Genomic DNA, 20,071 nt, shown 5'->3' on the forward strand with positions numbered 1-20,071 from the left:
ACAGAGTCATCAAGAAACTGACAGCAGAGCTCACAGAATTTTATTGTAAACAGAGGTCATCAATCTGAAACACATTATAGGTTCATTTTTGTGTGGCACAACTTGTAACCTTTGACCCTATTGAACATCACTCAGAAGATTACAATGAACACGCCAATGGTCTCCTCTTCAAGTTTACCACAGTAATTCTAACCCCCTTAAAAAAGTCATAAAAACCACGCAGAAATTCTACCTTCCATCATCAAAACCACCACACAAAGTTTACTTTACTTCTGTCACAATGCAAAAAGATTGCCAATAAACCATGTTTTGAAAGACTGCATGTAACAGCGACCAGCTCCTGCTTCGGATGGTGCATTTTCCCTGCTGTCTTGTCTCTGAGGAATCTTATGTTTATTTCTTCTGTCTCTTTGCACTGGTGTCCACCTCTAGAATACTGTCTTTGCTTAAATAAATGTGCCTCTGTTTTCCTGCCTGGGTGTGTTCCCCGGGGCTGCTGTAAGTCCTCTCAGTATGGTACATTCAGAACAGGAATGAACACAGGAGCAGGGGGTCGCCCCCTGGCGGCCTTCGTGAGCAGTGCGGCTTCACTGTGCACCAAGCTCTGCTGCTCGGCACAGCTTCCAGGTCAGTGTGTCAGTGGGTCTGCTTGCCGGCGCTCTAACATGCTACACCTGGTAACCAGCTCTAACATGCCGTACCTGGTAACCACCAGTTTCATAAAGCATCAAAGCGCTCGGTGGAGATGTATCAAACACAAGTGCTTCTCAAGAAAATGTAAAAATACATTTTTTTCATGAATTGTATTTAGGAAATAATAATTTGTAATATAGTGTTCTGTAGATTAGTAAAAATATTTATTTAAAGAAATTCTCAAAACAAGTTTAAATAAAACACGTAACAAGTGTACAATTTAAAAATACACAGTGTGGAAATGAGAATTCCAAACTTGATTTTTTTTTTCTGAGCACTATTTAGTTATTAAATGATACTTGAATATATAAGGTATAAATCACTTTCTTTACATCTAAAATCTGCACTTAGTTTCAGGTCTCAAGTTAATTCTTAACTTAGTGCACAATCTATACAGTATTTAGTTCTTCCCTTTAACAGAACTGTGAGAATACTGAACACAAATTGTTTTATACATTGATTTTTCTTATGCACACATTTCTAAGTGACCATGACAGAAGACAAATGTCCTTCTGTGTAGCTAGGCCCATGATATCTCCAACTGTCTACTTTAGAGCTATGTGTTGTGGGTCTCTGATCTTGTGTGTTTTAGTAATGCCAGGAAATTCGTTTCAAATCAAGTATAAAATATGCTAAGAGTCAGCTGTAAATAATTAAAATGAGACAGTGAGATGAGGGGGGCAGAGATAAAAGTTTTATACCTAGCTAAAATGACCTGCGTCATGTCCTGCATTAGCACTCTTTATTCCAGTGTACGCTAGTTTCTAGGCACAGGACACTTGCAAAGGGTGCTGCTGGTGGGGGGCACTAGGGGAAACACATAGGGGCGGCAGGGCCTATGGAGGCCTACCCTCCCACTTTTCACTGAACTTCACAGAGCTTAGGGAAAAGTATTCCAGCCTCTCTGTAACTCACTCAGATGCTCCCGTGTGACAAGCAGACCAAGCAGATTTGTCTAGTGAATGACAGCTTGGAACTAGCTCAAGACAGTTTAAGAACTGACAGTGATTGGTCATGTTTTGCTGACAGATTAGTATTTTAACTAGAGTAGCACACATGCTTGATTCTTACCTATTAGGTAAAGTACAATTAGGCTTTTTCCATCCATTGAGAGTTTTAAGTAGTTGAAAATTCAGTGTAGATAATAAAAAAGGCAGAAACACACTTGGAATCGGGTTCACCTGGGTTGGACACATACACGACTTCCAACTCAGAGTCTATCCTTCACTATGCGGTATGGAGCAGCTTCCTTGATTTCTCTGTCCTTTGGTTTCCTCATGGGTGAGGCTGGGAGCGAAGCCCTTACTTGAAGAGATGCACTTGGAATTACAGAGATCAGCATAAAGTGCCCAGGACAGCATGGCAAGATGACAGCTCCTGTTACTGCTAACCATAAGAGCTGTGATTATGGTTTTTAGGTCTACACACTGCAAATACTTATACATATTATTATTTCAAGTAAACATACCATGAAAGAGTATTTTCTTTAGTGCAAAACTAAGGAAACATAGTTTCTTATAAGCTCGTAAATGGAAAGTTTTTAATGACTTGTTTGTGAAAATGTGGCTTTGGGTTAATGCATTAAAAATCTGTGCCTTCCCCTTGAAAAGACAGAGCACAAGCAGTGATGCTGTGCCTCCAAACATCTCTAGAGGATCTTTCCCCATCAGAAACGGCCAATGCTTACGGTGAGGCCTAACTGCTTCAGCCCTTGTCCTTTAGACAAGAGATGGTAGAATGTTAAAAACACTTCAAATAGTTTTGACTTTATTAACTTCTCTTAATCATTTTAGAGGACTGTCACTTGAGTATCAGTGCAACTTAATAAAACATTAGGATTTAGGCACTCAAAAACCCCTTAAGTATGGAGAGTATGTAATCGAGACAGTGGTGCTCCCCAGATAAAAGAATTACAAGTTATGGCAAACCCTGTAAAAACATGGTTCACATGCATTCTTACAAAGGAAAGGTCCAGCTGAGATCTGAACACACCGAGCCCTGAGGATGGACCTTCTAGTGAGTGTTTCCACAGGGGTTGTCTGCGACCTGGCAGCCCATGTTGTGGCCTGTTACTTGCACTTTGAAGAGCGTGCCGTCTGCACACATGCAAAGCTTGTAGCGTACCCAGTCACCACTCCCTGACTGGTCGCCGCTGGAGGAACTGGGCAGGCGTGTTGGGCTGACCATCACGGTGCCATTAAGGATGATGCTGTTTTCCTGTGAGGACAGGAATAGGGTTATGTTACCACTGCAAACGGACACAGAAGAAAGTTATAAAACCAGACAAGTCTGATGAAATATAAAGAGAAAGCGGCGGCAGTGAGAGAGTAAAGTTGCCAGTAAAACAACTGTGGCCACAGCAAAACCAAAGCACACACAAGGATTCCAGAGGCGACTCCTCCATTAGTCAGCCTCCACTGAGGCTTATGCATCAACAAGCCTGCAACAGAGCTTGCAGCCATTAGTCAAAACCACATCCTGCACACAGTGTGGCTGATGGTGACAAAGTCTTGGATGATTTTCACTCTTTGGCTCCAGAGAATTTTGGTTACTGATTGATGTTGTTATTGTGGGGAAAAAAGACAAGTATTTTTCTCTTACAGGAAACTAATTTTAATTAATAGAAATTCAATTAAATATTAAAACTATATAGTTTGTTAGACCAGGCTTTCAAAGAACCTGAGGGTTTCTTATTTAAAGTCATAGCTACAGATTCATTCTTATATTGTAGGCCCTTAAGACCCTGAGTATGTGTGAGAGCATGCACGCCTACGCACATGCAGAGCTTGAGGTCAAACGTGTGTCCTTGTCAACAGCTCTCTCATAGCTTTTGTGGAGAGCTCTCTCTCTCTCTCACTAAATCTGGAGCTCAGAACATGAGCTATCTGATCCACCTGCCTCTACATTCTCAGTACCAGGATTATAGGCAGGTGCTGCCAAGTCTGGCTCTTTATGTAGGTGCGAGGGTTCTGAACTCAGGTCCTCACACTTGTTTGGAAGCTTTTCTCCAACTAAGCCATCTTGACCTCCCAAGGGACCAGTAAGTTTCTGCTTATCTCCCTCCTCCTGTCTCTCCTTCCTTCCTATTTAACAAATCATTACTAAAGACTGTCCCATGCCAGACACCATCCTAGGTGCTGGGGATATGACTGTAAACAAATGGGCAATGGGCACATTCCTCTATAGTGCCATTTAGCAGAGTGAGGCAGATGCTAAACCAGCAAACAGGAAAGTCTATAGGGCATGGGAGGGGTGAATGTTACAAGGGAAGACAAGCAGGGAAGCAGAGGGTATGTGGTTGAGGACTGTATTTTACACAAGGTGGCCAGAGAAGGTCTCCCTGAAGATGCTGCGTTCCAACCGAAATGGAGGAGGGAGGGAGTGGGGCACGCAGGTCACCGGGGAAGGGTACCCAGGGGGAGGACACTGACCGAAAGGGCCCTCGGTGAAGCCTTATAGAAGGAGTGCAGGGTAGAAGCCCGGAGGCTAAGGGAAGGGGGTGCCAGTAGGATGTGAGACAAAGAAATAATGAGGGACAGGCCTGTAGGACTGGGGAGCAGTCTTAGGTTTTATCTGAAATTAGAAGGGAAGCACACGGAGTGGTAAATGGTAGGGTCTTTTTTAAAAGGTCCCTCTGAGGCAGGTGCTGTGACATGAATCTACACCCCAGCATTCTGACCCAGCACTTGAGAAGCAGTAACATTTGAGTCCGGGCTAGCCTGGGGTACTGGTGAGACCCTGTCTTGTAAAAAATGTCACTGGCTACTGGCTTGTGGGTAGAGAAGTGGCTCATCTCTAATGGATAAAGAGCAAAGTGGGGGTGGGCAACAGGCTGCTGCAACAATCCAGGCAGTCCCACAGTCTCAGCACGCATGCCAAGGTGGTAAGGAGGAACCAGGCCCCGCAGGTGGAGCGGAGCTTTGTCAGCGGGTGTTGGGCAGAGCTCCGACAGAAATGCATGTTTGTTGAGGAGCTAGGGCGTCAAGATTTTACACTTGTTAGACGTCAGGTGCCTGTGGGTGTGGAGGTGGGGAAGGGAAGCAGGCAGCTGGATTAGGGACTCCTAGTTAACAGGAATGGCCCATGCAGAGGCTGTGAGCACGGGGAGCACCACTTTAGGGAGGGGCTCAAAGCAGCGGAGGCTCGACGTGAAGTGCCAGAAATGGCTGCTGCCATGTACAGGCTCAACAGGGATTTTTGTCTGAAAAGCTAGGAACAGAACCAATTCATATTTCTGAGCTTATTTATTTTGGAATCTCTATGTAGATTTTTCTGGCAAACAACCAAATCTTCAGAATAAAGCACTCAACATTATTTGGAAAAACAGGTTGCATGTAAGGAATGCAGTGTTAAGGGATTGGTTTCAAATTTTGTTTCTATGCTGCCATCTTGTGGTCATTTGATTTTACTTTCTTGAACATATTTCTTAAACAGTGTTCAATACATTGTAGCATCAGGTGACTAAAGTTAACAGAATTTGTATATTTAAAAATAGATAGGAGAGGTAATTTTGAATGTTCCTAACCTAAGAGCATTGGTAGAAGCCTGAGATAATGTGCATGTTGATCGCTCAAATCTGATCATGTGCACATATGTCAAAGCTTACGATGTACCCTATAAACATGAGTATCACATGTCAATTATAAATAAAATTTAAAAAGCAGTTTGATAAAATTATTGCTAATTATTAGCTTATGCTTGGAATCAAACTACTGGTATCATCTGATGTACAAAGCTGAATATCTTTTCAATACTAGAAATTAGTATGTATCTATCTCAGAGTAATGTAAGATTTGTCCCATTGACAAGGCAGAATGGGACTAGAATTTCCTGGTGGGCAGAATGAAAAGTTCAAGTAACTTACACATGTTTTCTACCCAAAGGGCTTGGACCTCCTTCCTCTGACCTTTCATGCCAACTGCAATCTTTAGCAGTGGCTGCTTGTCATTGCTCTGAGAACCCCTGTCACAGTACAGGGGGAAACTCCTCAGGGTAGCTGTGATGCCTTTGGCAAGAGCTATAGCTCACATTCATCTTTATCATCTGGAGATGGATTAAGCAGTTTTCGGGGAAAACTGTCAAAGTGAAACAGCTACTTTTCTTTCTAAAGTTTATTACTTCTAAGAACTATAAAGGTGATTTTTCTTAAAGGGGAGAATGACCGCTAAGCGCTCAGACTTAAGGCTGCTTTTGTCATGTGGTTCCTGGTTACACAAATTTTCTTAGCCCTAGGCACACAGCACAGGCCAAGTGCCCAGAGGCACATGGGAGCATCTGACTCTGGCTGGAACTTCGAGCTAGTAAGATGGGTGCAGGCTATGGCCCCTCAGAGTGAAGTAGGAGACTGAAGCTCATATAAAATCCGTGAAGGTGAGGCAAATGTCACGGTGAAGACTGACTCTTTCTCTTTTGCAGCTCACACGTGTCAGATGAAAACACGTGTCCCCATTCACTTACTGTTCTCCTCATAGCCTTGGACACAAAACTCAGAAACAAATAGCAATGACTTAACTTCACCAATAGCAGCTACTTCTGGGGACAAATGTTTTCATCTCCTAAAACTCTCTGGGAGGGTCTGTTTGGGTTTTATTTTGTCTCCTTTTAAAACAACATAGAACACATAAACAAGCAGAAGTAAAAATCAAATCACCCATTTTTCTATCACTTTTAGCTAAATATTGTTAATCTTTTACTACATCCTTCCAGATTTTATAAGCTTTTCTGAAATAAATGATATTTTATAAGTGTTCTGAAGGAAATGAGATATTTTTACACATTGTTGTATAACTTTCTTTCATTTCACTATCCATTTGGATCATCTAATCTTGACAAGTAATTTTCAATAGTTACATATTATTTCATATGAAATTATATTGTATGCCAAAGTAATTATCTTAAATCCACACAGAAAAGAATACTCACAGCCTTTAACTCCACGTTACCACCCATGCGAAATTCAATGGCTTTGCCCATGATGAACACACCTTCATTGCCACGCACAATTGCACGCCCGTCCACTTTGATATTTAAGTCACTGGTGGCATTGCTGGTAATCTAAAAATGAAAGCACACGCTGAAAAGAGTTTGTTGGTTAATGAGAGAATCCGCAGAGAAGTGGAAGTTTCAACTCTGGACTATAAAGGGCAGTTTTATAAAGAGAGGGCTTATTGACGTGTGAGCGTGCATAAGGTCAAGGCAAGAAGCAGCCTTCTGATGGTCTGGAGGTCATGTTTTCAGGGGGCCCAAATCCACCCCCCACCCCCAGGGAGTAGCTGCTCACAAATTCCCTGTTAAGGATGCTGAAGGAATGACTCATACCCTTTCAGTTGATGCTTTCTGAACATTCAAACTTTTCACTCCACTTGGCAGATGAAACTCATGAGTCTCATAGTCTGTGCTGAATAACACATTTTGTGTCCTTGGGTCAAAAAATTGCATCCCAATGTCACTGGTGATGGAGGTTTTGTTCTTTTCCACACTCAGCTTGGTTGTCCCTTGCTGAAAAACAATCTAAAAAAAATGCTTTATTATGAGTATGTTTTCACAGAATGCTACAAGAAATTCATAAGGACTATTATTTTTAAGAACACTAGGACACAGTAAGGGTAAAAAGCTAAAACGGCAGTAAGAGCCAAATTTTAAATTCTTTGAACTGTACCTGGCCATCAATCAGACTTTGGATAACATAACTTTAAAATGAAGGTTTGTACACTCCTCTGCTTGTACAGCAACCACTGTCCAACAACACAGGTCAGAGTTGGAATGTGGCTGGGGCCTGAGATGGCCATGGGGGGGAGGTAGGAAACATCCTTGAGGCTTCATTCAGTTAAAAGCTACTGGGTCTTGTCTGCCACCGAGCAAGCACTTCTCTTCCTGATTCCCGGAATCTGGGCTTTCTGACCTAAAAAGGGGCCTTTACAATGACATTGTCACAGGAAAGAGAAAAGAGTGATCTACATAATCTTAATGTCAGCCAGTGCTTCTATAGGGAAAATGTCTAGACTAATGAGGGCCTAACTCTAGTAAGATTATGAGGACAACAATATTATTGACTGTTGAGTGTTTATGAATGTGGATACGTTTGTGTATATAGTGCTCAATTTTTAAAAAGAGGGTAGCAATTTCTAGCACTCAATTGCAGGTTTGTTGTCCACACTCTTCTACCATCCACATGCGTCCTGAAGAATGAGAACTTACTGGCTGGTTGTTGCCAGTGATGACCAGGTTTTCATTCCGCCTTCCTCCCACCGTGCTCTTATAAAGCGGATGGATGACGCCCATGTCAGACACTTGCTTGAACCGCAGCAGACCGCTCTCGTGAAACTCCATGCTGTCACAGCCATTTGGCCCAATGCGGATCACAGCCCAGATGACAAGTGTAATCTGAAAGAGAGACATGTCTGCCGTTACTGGGCACACACTAGATACACATGGAGGCAAACAGGGATGATCATGTGCAAATGTGTAAGGTCTCTTGACAAGTTTAATCAGTGAGAAAAGCACACCATTGGTGGTCTTCTTAGAGAAATATATATATACACACACACACACACACACACACACACACACACACATATATCTTAAAGTACTAAACACAGTCAAGAACCAAATGTGATAGAAGGTCCATAATAAACAGAAGTGTTACTTTTTCCTGTTCTTGCCTCGTCTTGTTCCCTAAGGACAATCAGCCACATTCAGCAATTTTAGCCATTCCATCTGGAGCCGATCTCCCTATTTCTAAGTAATGTATATTGTATTTCCTCCTTTACCGATTGAAGGTTTTATCTGCTTATTTCCTATTTTAGCAGATAAGAATTTGAGCTGTTTTGTCTTTTCTCTTCCAACTCCAAACAGATTTGGTTAAATCTGTGTTCAGTAGTTACTGAATATGACTATGTAAGTATTATTTGCCATCATACCAAACACTATTAATTCTTTTTTAAGTGTTTATGTTTTCATAGTTCAATATTTTCTTTCATTTGATAATTGAACTAAATCTTGAACAGTTCTATATTTCTGCAAATCTCTCAGGAAATAAATGTTCCGCAACTCGAGCTGCTCAGACAGTGTCAGCTCTGTTTTTCTCTTCTGCTTAGTTTTCCTGGCCCTGGTCTTCCTGCCCCATCCGGGCAGCCTCTGGGCCACCTCCACAATGGACCTGTGAACTTTCCTTCCCTCTCACACGAGATGCCTTCTCCCACACGAGATGCCCGGGCTTCCTGTATCCCCATCTTGGCAGTTCTAGCTTCAGTTCTTTCTTTTGGTAGGGCAGAGGCTCCCTTGGAAGCAAACATGTTCGGCGCATGCGTATGGTAAGACATTCTCTATATCCCTCATGTTGCGGGACAGTCTGTGTAGATACATGTTTCTGAGACATGACCTCTGAAGGGAATGGCCTTATTGTCTTCATGTTTCTAATGCTTGCAACAGGTCCAGGGTCACTCTGTGATTACATTTTTCCTACACAGCACATTTTTCACCCCTTTAGAAAAGTTCTGAATCTTTTCTTTATTTATACACGATCACTGCAAAATTTAAGAAAATTAAGTGTGATCTGTCTGTCTGTCTCTCCCTTATTCTGCTGCCTTCTCTTAAAATATATCACACTGAACCCAGAATGGTTTCAGTTTTTTCTAGAGAATTTTCCTTTCCTTCCTTCCTATCTTTCTTTCTATTTTCCTTTCTTCCCTTTTCTTCCTTCCTTTCTTTTTCTTTCTTTCTTTCTTTCTTTCTTTCTTTCTTTCTTTCTTTCTTTCTTTCCCTCTCTCCTCCTTCCTTCCTTCCTTCCTTCCTTCCTTCCTTCCTTCCTTCTTTCCTTCCTTCCTTCCTTCCTTCCTTCCTTCCTTCCTTCCTTCCTTCCTTCCTTCCTTCCGAGACAGGGCCTCACTTCGCAGTCCTGGCAGTCCGACACAGCCATCAGCTTGACACTGGGGGCTGAGACTATAAGACAGACTTTCAGTGCCATCAGAACACTTACGCTGTACAAGCAACATGTAGAAAACATTGAATGAAACTATTTTGGGAGGGAGAGAAAGGTCAGTAAAGTCACCATGAAGCTCTCCTCCACTGAGCTTACGGACCCTTTATTGAATATAGCTCCTTTAAAGGGACAATCATCAGTGTTTGCTAGATGAGATTACTATATGGGTATATTATCTTTCTAGGCTTTCTTCAGTTTCATTCCTGTATTTTTGTGAGGCTGGAAAGAGAAGCCTATTAGTTTTTTTTTTTTTTATGTTAAAGAACTAACAAAAGTCCAATGGAAGGTAAAACCTATGGAAAAGCAGAAGACAAGACTATCCGAGAACACAGTACATAAGCAAAATCTGTGATCTCACTGAGAAGATAGAAAATCCCCCAAGGTAGTTTAACAGGAAATACTCGGCCCCGCATACTCACCAGCAGGTTGATGACAGCCAGGATAAAGAGGAGGACAATCACGCAGATGGCCAAGTTGCCCTTTCTCCCTCTCAACCCAGTCTTATGGAGACGGTCTTCATCAATAGGAATATACCCAGCTTTAAAGTTGCTATTGTGTTCTTTGTTGACGTTCCTTCGCTCTACAGCCTTCTCCCGCATGGATTTCTTCACTGGCCCATTGGAACTTTGCTTAAAACAAAAAAACAAAACAGGTTGGAACAGCTATGCTGTCTTTTGCTGCACCCATTAAATGCAAATCCATGATTAAAGAAAGCTGAGCTGGTTGTTGGTAGATGCTCTGCAAATGAGTGCAAGCCATGTTGAGTTGCAGGTGCCGGATTGCTGTCATGTAGCACATCTTCTCTCCACTTTCAGCCCCTCCTATTGTTGATGTGGGTACAGCTCATGTCTGGGCAGAGTTGGTGAACACACATGCGCACATATATATTGCAGTGGGTGATAACATTTTTAGCAATGACATATTAAGTCTTTACTTATACATTTTTTATCTATACAGAAAGAATTTGGAATGATCATCACAGTTACAGATTAAAACCAATATTATTCTAGATCAGTAATCTTCAAAGTGCCCAGGGAAGTTGCATGAATTTGTTTGTTTCAGGAGAATGTCAACTGAACTCTCTTTAGGGTCTGAAATGTCGGACACATTGTAAAAATAACAATAAGATTTTTTTTTTTTACTCTTTTGAATGAATATGGTGTTTTCAGAGGCCATGTTACCATTTATGATGATATCATCATTCTAAGAGTTAATAAAATGCTTGCTCAGGCTTTCCTATCTTTTCACAATTTCTCAGTTTTGATTTCTAAGATGGTAAATACAACAGATAGTTAAGAGTGTAAATAGAATCTGGGATAAATAAAACTTGAGAACTTCTGACCATGATTATGGGTAAATGACATGAAACAATCATCAACAGAAATGGTTACTGACTACATTTCACTATTTTTCCAGAGCTCTGAGACAGTTCACTTATTGTAGAAGGCACGTACTAAGAGCTATATGCCCAAACGCTGTCACAGTAAGTTGGAACATAAGGAAGAATGACATAATCCTACTTTGCAGGTTACAGACCCACATTGTGTGTTATGTAGTACACGTGATCTGTATGTCAGGGTACCCAGATCTGTAGTCTAGGTAACACATGCTGCAGAGTTCAAATGGGAGAGGGGAGACACTCTGGAGATTAGAAAATGGGAGCAGCAGGAGGGCCATAGCTGGTAACGGGGGAGCAGAAAGGTGAAAAGTAGAGCCAGGTCAAGATAGTTCTTAGCAGGGCATAGGCTTTAGTCTTACATTCTGTTTAACTGGATGACAGAGGACGTTTCTGGGTACAAATGACATGTGTCTCATGCTAAGTGTTATATGAATGCGGTACAGATGTAAGCAGGCTCCTGTAGATAATGTAGCAATGGAGGTTTGAGGTAATGAGGAAACAAACCAAGGTGGGATAGGTTATACAGAAGGCGAAGGAAAATGAAGTGGAAATGTGGCAAACAATAAAAGCACTACTGTATGGAAGATGGACTTTATCCTGGGTTCACTGGAGAAGTACGATGTTGTTGTTGGTAGCAATGGGCCCCATCTTCCTCTTCATCCCTTACCTCCTCCCCTTCCTCTTCCTAATCTTCCTTCTCTTTCTCTTCCTCCTCCTTCCCCCAAATCTCCTTCTAACCTTTCCCCTTGTCCTCTTCTTTATTTTTCTGTTTAGTGAGTGTGCATGTATGTATGTGGGGGCATATGCACCATGGTGTGTGTGTGTGTGGTCAGAGGACAGCTTCTGGGAGTCGGCCCTCTCATTTCACCAGGTGGGTTCTCAGGATTGAATTGAAGGAACTGAAGTTGCCAGGCTGCGTATATCCAGCACCTTTACCCACTGCACCATCTTGCCAGGACACCCCTACTGAAGACATTTATGCTGAAGCAAGACTACGCCCCAAGTGAGAAGAGCTGGAATAGAAGAGCGGGGGAGGAAGATACGGACATGCTCCTTCGGAGATGAGGCTGTGGGGAGAAGCTTTAAGAGGCAGAACTGCCAGGACCCAGTGATTGTGACACAGCGGGGTCGACAATGACTCCCAAACAGAAGAGATTACATAATTAGTGGGACCCCAAGCACAAAAGCAACTCTTCCTGTTCAAACATAAGGTTGAGGAAAAGCAGGTCATTAAGCCCAAAGTGTGTTTCTCCTTAGCTCTCTTCAGTCAGTCCTGCTCTGCTTAGGGCAGCCAAGTGAGCAGGTGACTGACTTTTAGTGGTCAGAATGGAACCTCAGAGCATCAAGACCCATGCACAGGAGAACCCCTCCTCTAACTCAGAGGCTGATTTAGTTAAGAGGTAAACTAGGAAAGCCAAGGAACGGCTTCAGTCCCAACAGGCCCACTTTGTCTCCTTTCAGCTTCACTTATTCCTCTTTATTTTGTTGTGAGTCTGGGCTTTGCCGGTTGTCACAGTTGACTTCCGATGTCTGTTTAGCAGATATCTTTTTGTAATCCCTTAGAATGAGCCATCCAGGAACATAGACCTAACAGGTCTGTCTCTAAAATGTTATAGCCACCTGAGAAAATATCCCCTAAAGTCAATTGAATATTGCCAACTTCGCTCACCCCCGACCCCAATGATGGTGAAGAATGGGGCTTCTAAGGAAACCATCTTACCGGTTATTTTTAAAGGAAATATTTAAGAAGTGACTAAAAATAGTTTTTTATTAGAATGGGTCACTTTGGGCAAGTACATGCACGGGGATGTTAGTCACACATTCCACACACATACACATGTGTGTGCATGTCAAGAACAGCTTGATATCTGAGGGGAAGCCTTTCAGCTGTGCTTAGGCTTACAAGGAAGACCAGCAAACGTTCGATGATGCATTTCTTAGAAGTAACCTTACACCCGCTAGACACGAGTCCAGTCAGTTTTATATCGGTGTCTAAATCTCCGCGCATCCAAAGTGGGCGGGGAAATCTGGGCTGTCCGCACACGGGGGCACGGCAGGAAAAAAAAAAGACCTGGCCATGATCCACTCCAGGCAACAGCTGACCGCGACTTGGCTGGTAACGTCCAGCTGACGTTATTTTTATCCGCGTGGTTTCTGGCCGCGGAGAGGCACGTCCAGGCGCAGGCTCCGCAGGCCGGTGGCCCGCGTCGCTCCCGCCGAAGGGGACAGCTCCCCTCGCCGGCCCGGAGCGGCTTGCCCGGGGTCCCCGCCCGGCCTCCGCCAGCATCTCCGCGGCGGACAGCTCCCGCCGCCCCGCCCCGCCCCACCCCGCCCCACCCCGCCCCACCCCGCCGCCGGCCGGCCCCTAGCCCTCGTGCCCGCCCTCCGTGGGGTCGACCCGGTCGCCCTGCTTCCCCAGCAGCCCTCGGCCGCCGCGGGCTCACAGACCTGCTCGGTTGCCGCCGCCGCCGCCGCCGCTGCCGCCATCTTGGCCCGCCGCAGCCCGCGCTTGCGCTATGGCACGGGGGTGGGGCTCATGCCCTCGCTGGCCACGCCCGGCCACGCCCCCGTCACTCCCCTCCCTCCCCACCAAGAATTCCAGAGTGGGTAAAGTTGTCTGCAGAATCAGATCCACCCGGGCGGGTCACTCGCGAGGGCGAGCGACTTCGGGTTGGGTGGATGCGGCAGAGCTCGCACGCGCTCTGGGACTTCCTTAAGTCTTTTTTTTTTTTTTTTGGAAAGGATGCGCTCAGAATCCAAAACATGCCTTTCCCTTCCACCAGCCCTCCCACCCCCCCCATCTTGGGATGCTGCCGCATTCCGAGCTGTTTGGAATTGCGAGGGAGCAGTGTCATGGAGAGGACTCGTGGGCGAGGCGTGGGTGCAGACCAATGGACAGAAGTTAGGCAGCTTAAACCAAACCAGTCCCCCAGGAGGACTGGGAGGTCAAGCTTGGCGCCCCTTCTTTAAGGCAGATGGTCGGTCCAGCTGGAGATGGGCTGACTTTATTGGTCCTTGGGAGCCTAACTTGACAAGCAGCGAGCACCAGGGAGACAGCTCAAGAGTTGCAGGTAGCCGGTGCACGCTGGTTGCTCTGTGGTCCGACAAGCCGTTAGGTTGAAAAGAAAACTACAATAGAGAGAGTAGCCTCCAACTTCCAAGAACTGTTCCTCGGGTCGCAAACAGCTTCTAGGAAGTACCGTGCCCACCTCAGGGGGATTTTTGACTGAGCCTTTTTTCTCCAGGTGCTGGGTCGTTTTGCTTTTGTAACTCACCCAACTGTCACTTGGCTGCTCCGCCCACTTCTGAGGATGGCTGTGAAATTTAAATGCGCCGTCACATAACAAAAGTCTCTTAATCTTTCCCCCTTCTCACGTCTGATTTTGTGCTGTACCCGTGTGGTCATTTGCCTGCTCCTGTCTTCTCCAACTGCTGAAACCGCCTTGGCTTCATCTCTAGAACAAATTACAATCCACAGGACAGTGTCTGTGTTTGATAGCTTGGCTCTGGCCCCATTTATCAACTTTGAGAACACGGCTTTGACTGATCCCGGATTCCTGTGCTTAACTGTTCACTGTGCTCTGATCTCTTTTTATTTTTTCCCTGATATATTCTTTTGTGTCCCCAAGAACTCATCAAATGTCACATTTTACTTCAGAGGCTTCTGACGTTCTGGCCGGTAGTGTGAGGTACTGGTTCTAATCGTGTGCCCTGTTTCAGTTTGCAGCGTGTTGAAGGGCTGTGTCTCAATCACACACAACAGTGACACTTGTCTTCCAGAGCTCCTGACATTTCAGGCTCTAAGATGAGAAGAAGCCCCACCTTGCTTTCCTAAACCTGTCTTCACACAGGTACTTTGTAACTGATGTTTCTGAAGATCTACTTCCCTTGGACTCCTCATTGCTGACGCGTTACTGACAGGACGCCCAGCTGTTCATTGCCAGTTTGTTTGCTTGTTGCTGGTCTTGTTTTCTTCCTTTTTAAAGGTTTGCTATTATGAATATTTTGCCTGCAGATACGTATGTGCACCACCTGCATGTGTGGTGCTCGTGGAGGGCAGAAGAGGGTGTTCGATTCCCTGTGGCTGGGGTTACAATTATGAACCACCAAACGGTTGCAGGGAACAGAACTCAGGTCCTCTGCAAGAGCAGCCAATGTTCTTAACTTCTTAACAATTACGGCAACCCCCAATCTGTCTTTTAAGAAAGAGAACCGAGTCATTCGTTTAACCATAATGGTAGTGTGAGTCTTTTTTTTTTTTTTTTTTTTTTTTGAGACAGAATTTCTCTGTGTAGCCCTGCCTGTCCTGGAATTCACTGTGTAATCCAATAATCCAGGCTGGCCTCCAACTCAGAGATCCACCTGCCTCTGCTTCCTGAGGAGTGCACCACAACCGCCTGGCTGGTGTGAGAAATGTCTAATGCTATTATTTTGAAGCCTTTTTTACCCCTTCTGAAATATTTGAAGGGAGCTGTGTGCTTGGCAATGTCTTTTATTTTAACTCACTATGATACCCATACCTACTTGATACCTAATATTTTATCTTGCATTATTTTGCTTTTAACATAGTTTTCTCCTAAGTAGACTGTATGCTCCTTACAAATGGAGTGAAGTTTATCATTACATATTTCTTCAAGTCCTGATCACAGTAGGAACCAAATAATAAATACCATATAGCTTTGATGACTGGATACTTTTTTCCCACTGAATATAAAATGCCTCTGACATAGATCTGCTTTAACACTCACTGTACAATACCCTAGAAAAGGACCACGTTTCCATCACTCTGTGCCTCCCAAGTGTTCTCCCCAGGGCCAGTCCCACCTCCTGTAGGACCTCCCATATGATGTGTAAGAGATCCAGTTCTGTTTATAGCCCTGGCTACCTTCCCACTGCCTATGAAATAAACATTCATCTCTTGACCATGACCAAACCCAGGACTATTCTTGGCTTGTCCCTGACTCTGTACTCACAGTGGACTCTACCATTTCTCACCCTGTGGCTGCGTTTCTGTGCATCCACTTTCTTGTCTCTTCCTGGTAGACTCCTCCATCCTTACAGAGATGGCTCTGGATGTCACCTTCTTCCAAGAAGACAAGGAAGGAGGTAAGGGGGGGGGAACCGCTGTATCCATAGTTGTATTGTTGTCCTATTGCTGCTTTACCTGAGATGTGGTTGCTATGTCTGTCTCTTGCATATTGTGTGATCCTAGGGAGCAGGAAGCTGGCCTGACTTCACCTTATGCTTGAAGTGCATGGGTGGGTCACTGTGGAAATCCAGTAAATGCTATTAAGGTATGAAAAGGGTCCATTTCCACATCACTCATGCTGTACGATGTCATTCTTCTGAGATGCGGGAGGGTAGCTGCCAGGACGGACCATACCTCGCTCTTCCGCGGTGTCTCAGTGTGTGCTGAGCCCTCCCCTGCAATAGCCATGGTCATGATACCGTGTAGGTGTTACCGCACTGAGCTAGTAGTGCCGAAAAAGTTGAGGGTCGCGATCCCCTTTGTGTTGAAGTAAGTATAACTAAAACCTTGGTTGGGATTAGGGGGAAATCTGGCTCAATACAATATATCCACCTTGCTTTTCCTCTTCTATTCTGTATTTGAGTTTGTTACGTTTATTTATAAGTTGATAGAATTGTGAGGATTTCTGCATTTTCTGTGTGTTTTAGGCAAACTGGACATGAAGCACTTGTACAGGAAAATAATTTTGGTCTGCCCAGAGAGAATGCATGCTGGTATTGGCACGGGCACAGGCAAGCCTGGCCTCACTGCTTCCTAGTGTAGGAACCTGCCTTCAGTGTCCAGATATGAGAGCAAAGACTACTTGGGTTAGCAGATGCTGAGTAAATGGACAAGGAAGTGCTTTGCCACTTAAGAGAACAAAGTGTTTTAGCATGCCACCAGTAAACGCTGCTCTCTCTGCGTGTCTCTTGGCCTCTTTCTCTGTCTCTCTCTCTCTCTCTCTGTGTGTACTTATATGTAGAAGGCCAGATGTCCAGATGTTCTTTCAATCTCTTCACGTTATTTTTTGAGACAGGATCCTTTCCCTGAACTTGAAGCTAAGTAATTATTGACCAGCAGTCCCAGGGAGTCCCTTGGCTGTTTTTGTTTATTTATTTATTTATTTATTTATTTATTTATTTATTTATTTATTTTACGTCAATACTGGGGATCCAAATTCAGGTCCTAGTGCTAGCATGACAATTCTCCAGCTAGGAAATCTTATCACTGCGGAAACTCCGTTTTAAAGGCAATTTCTTGTAAGGAACAAAAGCTAAGTTTCCTTTGAAAAGCAATACAGGTCCTGACCTCCCCAAACAAGATCCTGACACAGAAAGCAATAGGACAAGGGTGGTGGCATGGCTCGTAGGAGGGCCCCTTAAGTTCCCACACAACACAGGCTTGTACCTGGAAGTCAGCGCGAGGATCCCACCGAGTGGGAGGAAAACAAAGCCAAAGATGAAAAGCGGTAAAAACGAACATTTTAGTCTAAGTGCCGCAAAGGCCAGGTGGACACTTGAAGGCACCAGAGGGGGAGGAATAAAGAAAGGGCCAAGTAAGCGGCTGCAGCAGAGACTACTCAAAATTTCCATAGAGTTAACTGCTTTCCTCGGAGCGCACTGTCACCTGGAGCCAGGGGCAGCCTCAGGTTAGGTGTGCCGCGGTCCCCCAGCCCCCTTCTCCCGGCAGGTTTAAGGCCAGCAGCACCCCGGGGCCTGGACATCCTCCAGCGCGGTGTGTGTGTGTGTCGCGGCAGCGGCAGGTCCCCAAGGTCCCCCGAGTTAGGCGCGAGCGGAGCGGGGGGAGGGGCGTTGCTCCGACGCTAGCCGCGGGTCCCTGGCAGCCGGCCGCCACGTCAAGGTTTGTTTAATAATCGCCGGGGTATTTATGGCCTGGCGGGCGGGCGGCTGCAAGGGGAGCCAGAACAGCGCGCCGGGCAGTGGATGAGGCGCGGCGCCAGTGGCTCAGGGCGCCTCCCCCCTGGGCTTCCCGAACCTGCCCGGTGCGACCCGAGGGGGAGGATGGACACTCCAGCCGCGTTCTGAGCCTGCGCAGAAGATAAGACCCCTTGTAGCTGCAGCACACCACCGTCCAGCCTAGGCCACCCCCTCACCTCCCCCCAACCCCTACTCGATCTCCCGAAGTCGGAAGCGCGAAAAAAAGAGCGCGCGATGGCGGACAACCTGAAGAAGCTGGCCAGAAGCGAGTCTTTCCGTGAACTGCAGAATAAAGTCACCTACTGGGTGAAGGATTACAACGTGAGTCAGGGTGGGAGGCCCCAGGGCTCTCCCTGCCTAGTTCCTCTGCACAGCCTCGACCCGGGCTGGCGTCTGGGGGTGTCGCTCCCCAAAGCTACCGTTCTTGAGACCCCAACGGGGAATCTCGGACTCGATCGAAGGAGGAAATCCCGCGTCTGTCGGAACCTTTCCCCTCGGGGTGGGCTGTTCCCCTCCAGCGGTACTGGGCTTCCCAGCGTTCGGTAACCATGGACGCCGGCGGCCCTAGCAACAGAAAGACGGGGTCGGCGGCTCGCCTGCATTGCTTGCTTTGGAATTGTTTTCCCCTGCTCCCTCCCCCCCGCTCCCCCCTAGCCTTTCCTCAAGGTTCTCACTTTTCGGGATACCCAGGATCGTACCAGAGTGAGCTTTTCTAAATTTACCCCCGGGAGTTTTACTAAAAAAGGGACGCTCGTAAAGATCACACCTTTTGTTTGCCTGTCGGTAGGCATGGCGATTACAGAGGTTCCACAGGCAGCTTCCAGAAGGTGTTGCCAAGGCTTTTGTAAGGAACCACTGCCTCACCAGCATTCTGGCAGTCCCAGAAGCACACTCCAAACCACTGCACCCTGGCTCCAACAGCTCCATGTTGAATTCGCCTCACTTTCGATTAAAGTGCCTTGAATGGGAGGCACTGGGTTTTACCCAGCTTCGGAGAGCTATCAGTAGAATTTCGACCTTGACCTGCGTTCTCCAGCTGTGTGTAGATAGAGCTAGCCTAACAACGTTTTCTAGCCACTCTGGGTCTCAGCACGTTATCTGTCCCCCGGTGGGAACTGGATCAGATAATGATACTTTCTAGATCTCAATTTAAAAAGAAAGCTAGATCAGCTTGTTTCTGAATTTACATCTAGACGTAGCCTTATCTTGTTATGTGTAGTTTGGATTTGGGTCAGTTGCTAAGCGCTGACTTGTGAATCCTGAAAGTGGTTTCGTTAGTACCAGGGAATTTTGACTTAAACTTTAAGATGAATATGCCCTACAGCAAACTCTAGTTGTTCAAATGCTGGTTGTAGAAAACTACATTCGTTAAAAAAGTTGTAAACTGTTTGCTTTGGAAGGCTGACTTTGCAGAGTGTACTCATACTGGCTTAGTTGGAATTAACTTTAAAAAACAAGCCATGCATAATCCTTTAGAAGCATGAACACAATTAAGCCCACCCCCAGGGGGAAAGTTATTTTAAAGGAAAATGAACAAATGGCTCAGATTAACCCTAAACATAATGCACAATTTCAATTTTCTTCCAACTAATGATTATTTGGGCTAACGCCCGATTGGGCTTTCCTTTTTCCCTTCCCTTCTCCGTCACCTCAATCTCCACCCTGATTCTGAAAGCCCTACACTTGCACCCACACTCTGATAGCTGTACTCTTAAGACTGGCTTCATTGTATACTGTGCCTTAGCTTCCCTTTATTCCTGGTTTCACCTTCCTCTCTGTCTGTTCCCTACAGTCACTATGGTCTGAAAATATCAGACTTTCTAACAAAAGCCGTTGCTATGTTTGAGATTGTGTGAGGAGCAGAGTGATGAAATCTCAACCGGGTGTTGATTCATTTCTTGCCCAAAGTTGTCTGGGATATACATGAGCCAGCAATACACTACACACGGAGAGCCGCTGCCTCAGTTTCCAAAAGGACGGCGGGCGTTCTTTAAAAACACCAATTTGTGCCCTAAAGCCTTAAAAAGGTTGGCTTGTTTTTAATCTGAAAACAT

General features: G+C 45.3%; 2 protein-coding genes across 2 annotated transcripts in view; one reads left to right on the plus strand and one right to left on the minus strand.

Moving 5' to 3' along the window:
- Positions 1 to 23: 23 nt before the first annotated feature.
- Sgcb (sarcoglycan beta) lies at positions 24 to 13,610 on the minus strand. Its single transcript, XM_021645919.2, has 6 exons — positions 13,521 to 13,610; positions 10,093 to 10,302; positions 7,891 to 8,076; positions 7,012 to 7,203; positions 6,616 to 6,747; positions 24 to 2,910 (listed from the first exon to the last, which is right to left on the minus strand). Exons 1-6 carry the CDS (start codon positions 13,557 to 13,559, stop codon positions 2,707 to 2,709), a joined length of 963 nt encoding a protein of 320 aa, XP_021501594.1. The 5' UTR covers positions 13,560 to 13,610; the 3' UTR covers positions 24 to 2,706.
- A 4,368-nt stretch (positions 13,611 to 17,978) lies between these two features.
- Spata18 (spermatogenesis associated 18) overlaps positions 17,979 to 20,071 on the plus strand; it is a 31,975-nt gene continuing 29,882 nt past the window's right edge. Inside the window, exon 1 of the mRNA XM_060380759.1 lies at positions 17,979 to 18,338. Coding sequence (XP_060236742.1) covers positions 18,252 to 18,338 — 87 coding nt within the window. The 5' untranslated portion in view covers positions 17,979 to 18,251. The remainder of the gene's footprint in view (positions 18,339 to 20,071) is intronic.

Source organism: Meriones unguiculatus, chromosome 3, assembly GCF_030254825.1.
Source record: "Meriones unguiculatus strain TT.TT164.6M chromosome 3, Bangor_MerUng_6.1, whole genome shotgun sequence".
Taxonomy (NCBI): domain Eukaryota; kingdom Metazoa; phylum Chordata; class Mammalia; order Rodentia; family Muridae; genus Meriones; species Meriones unguiculatus.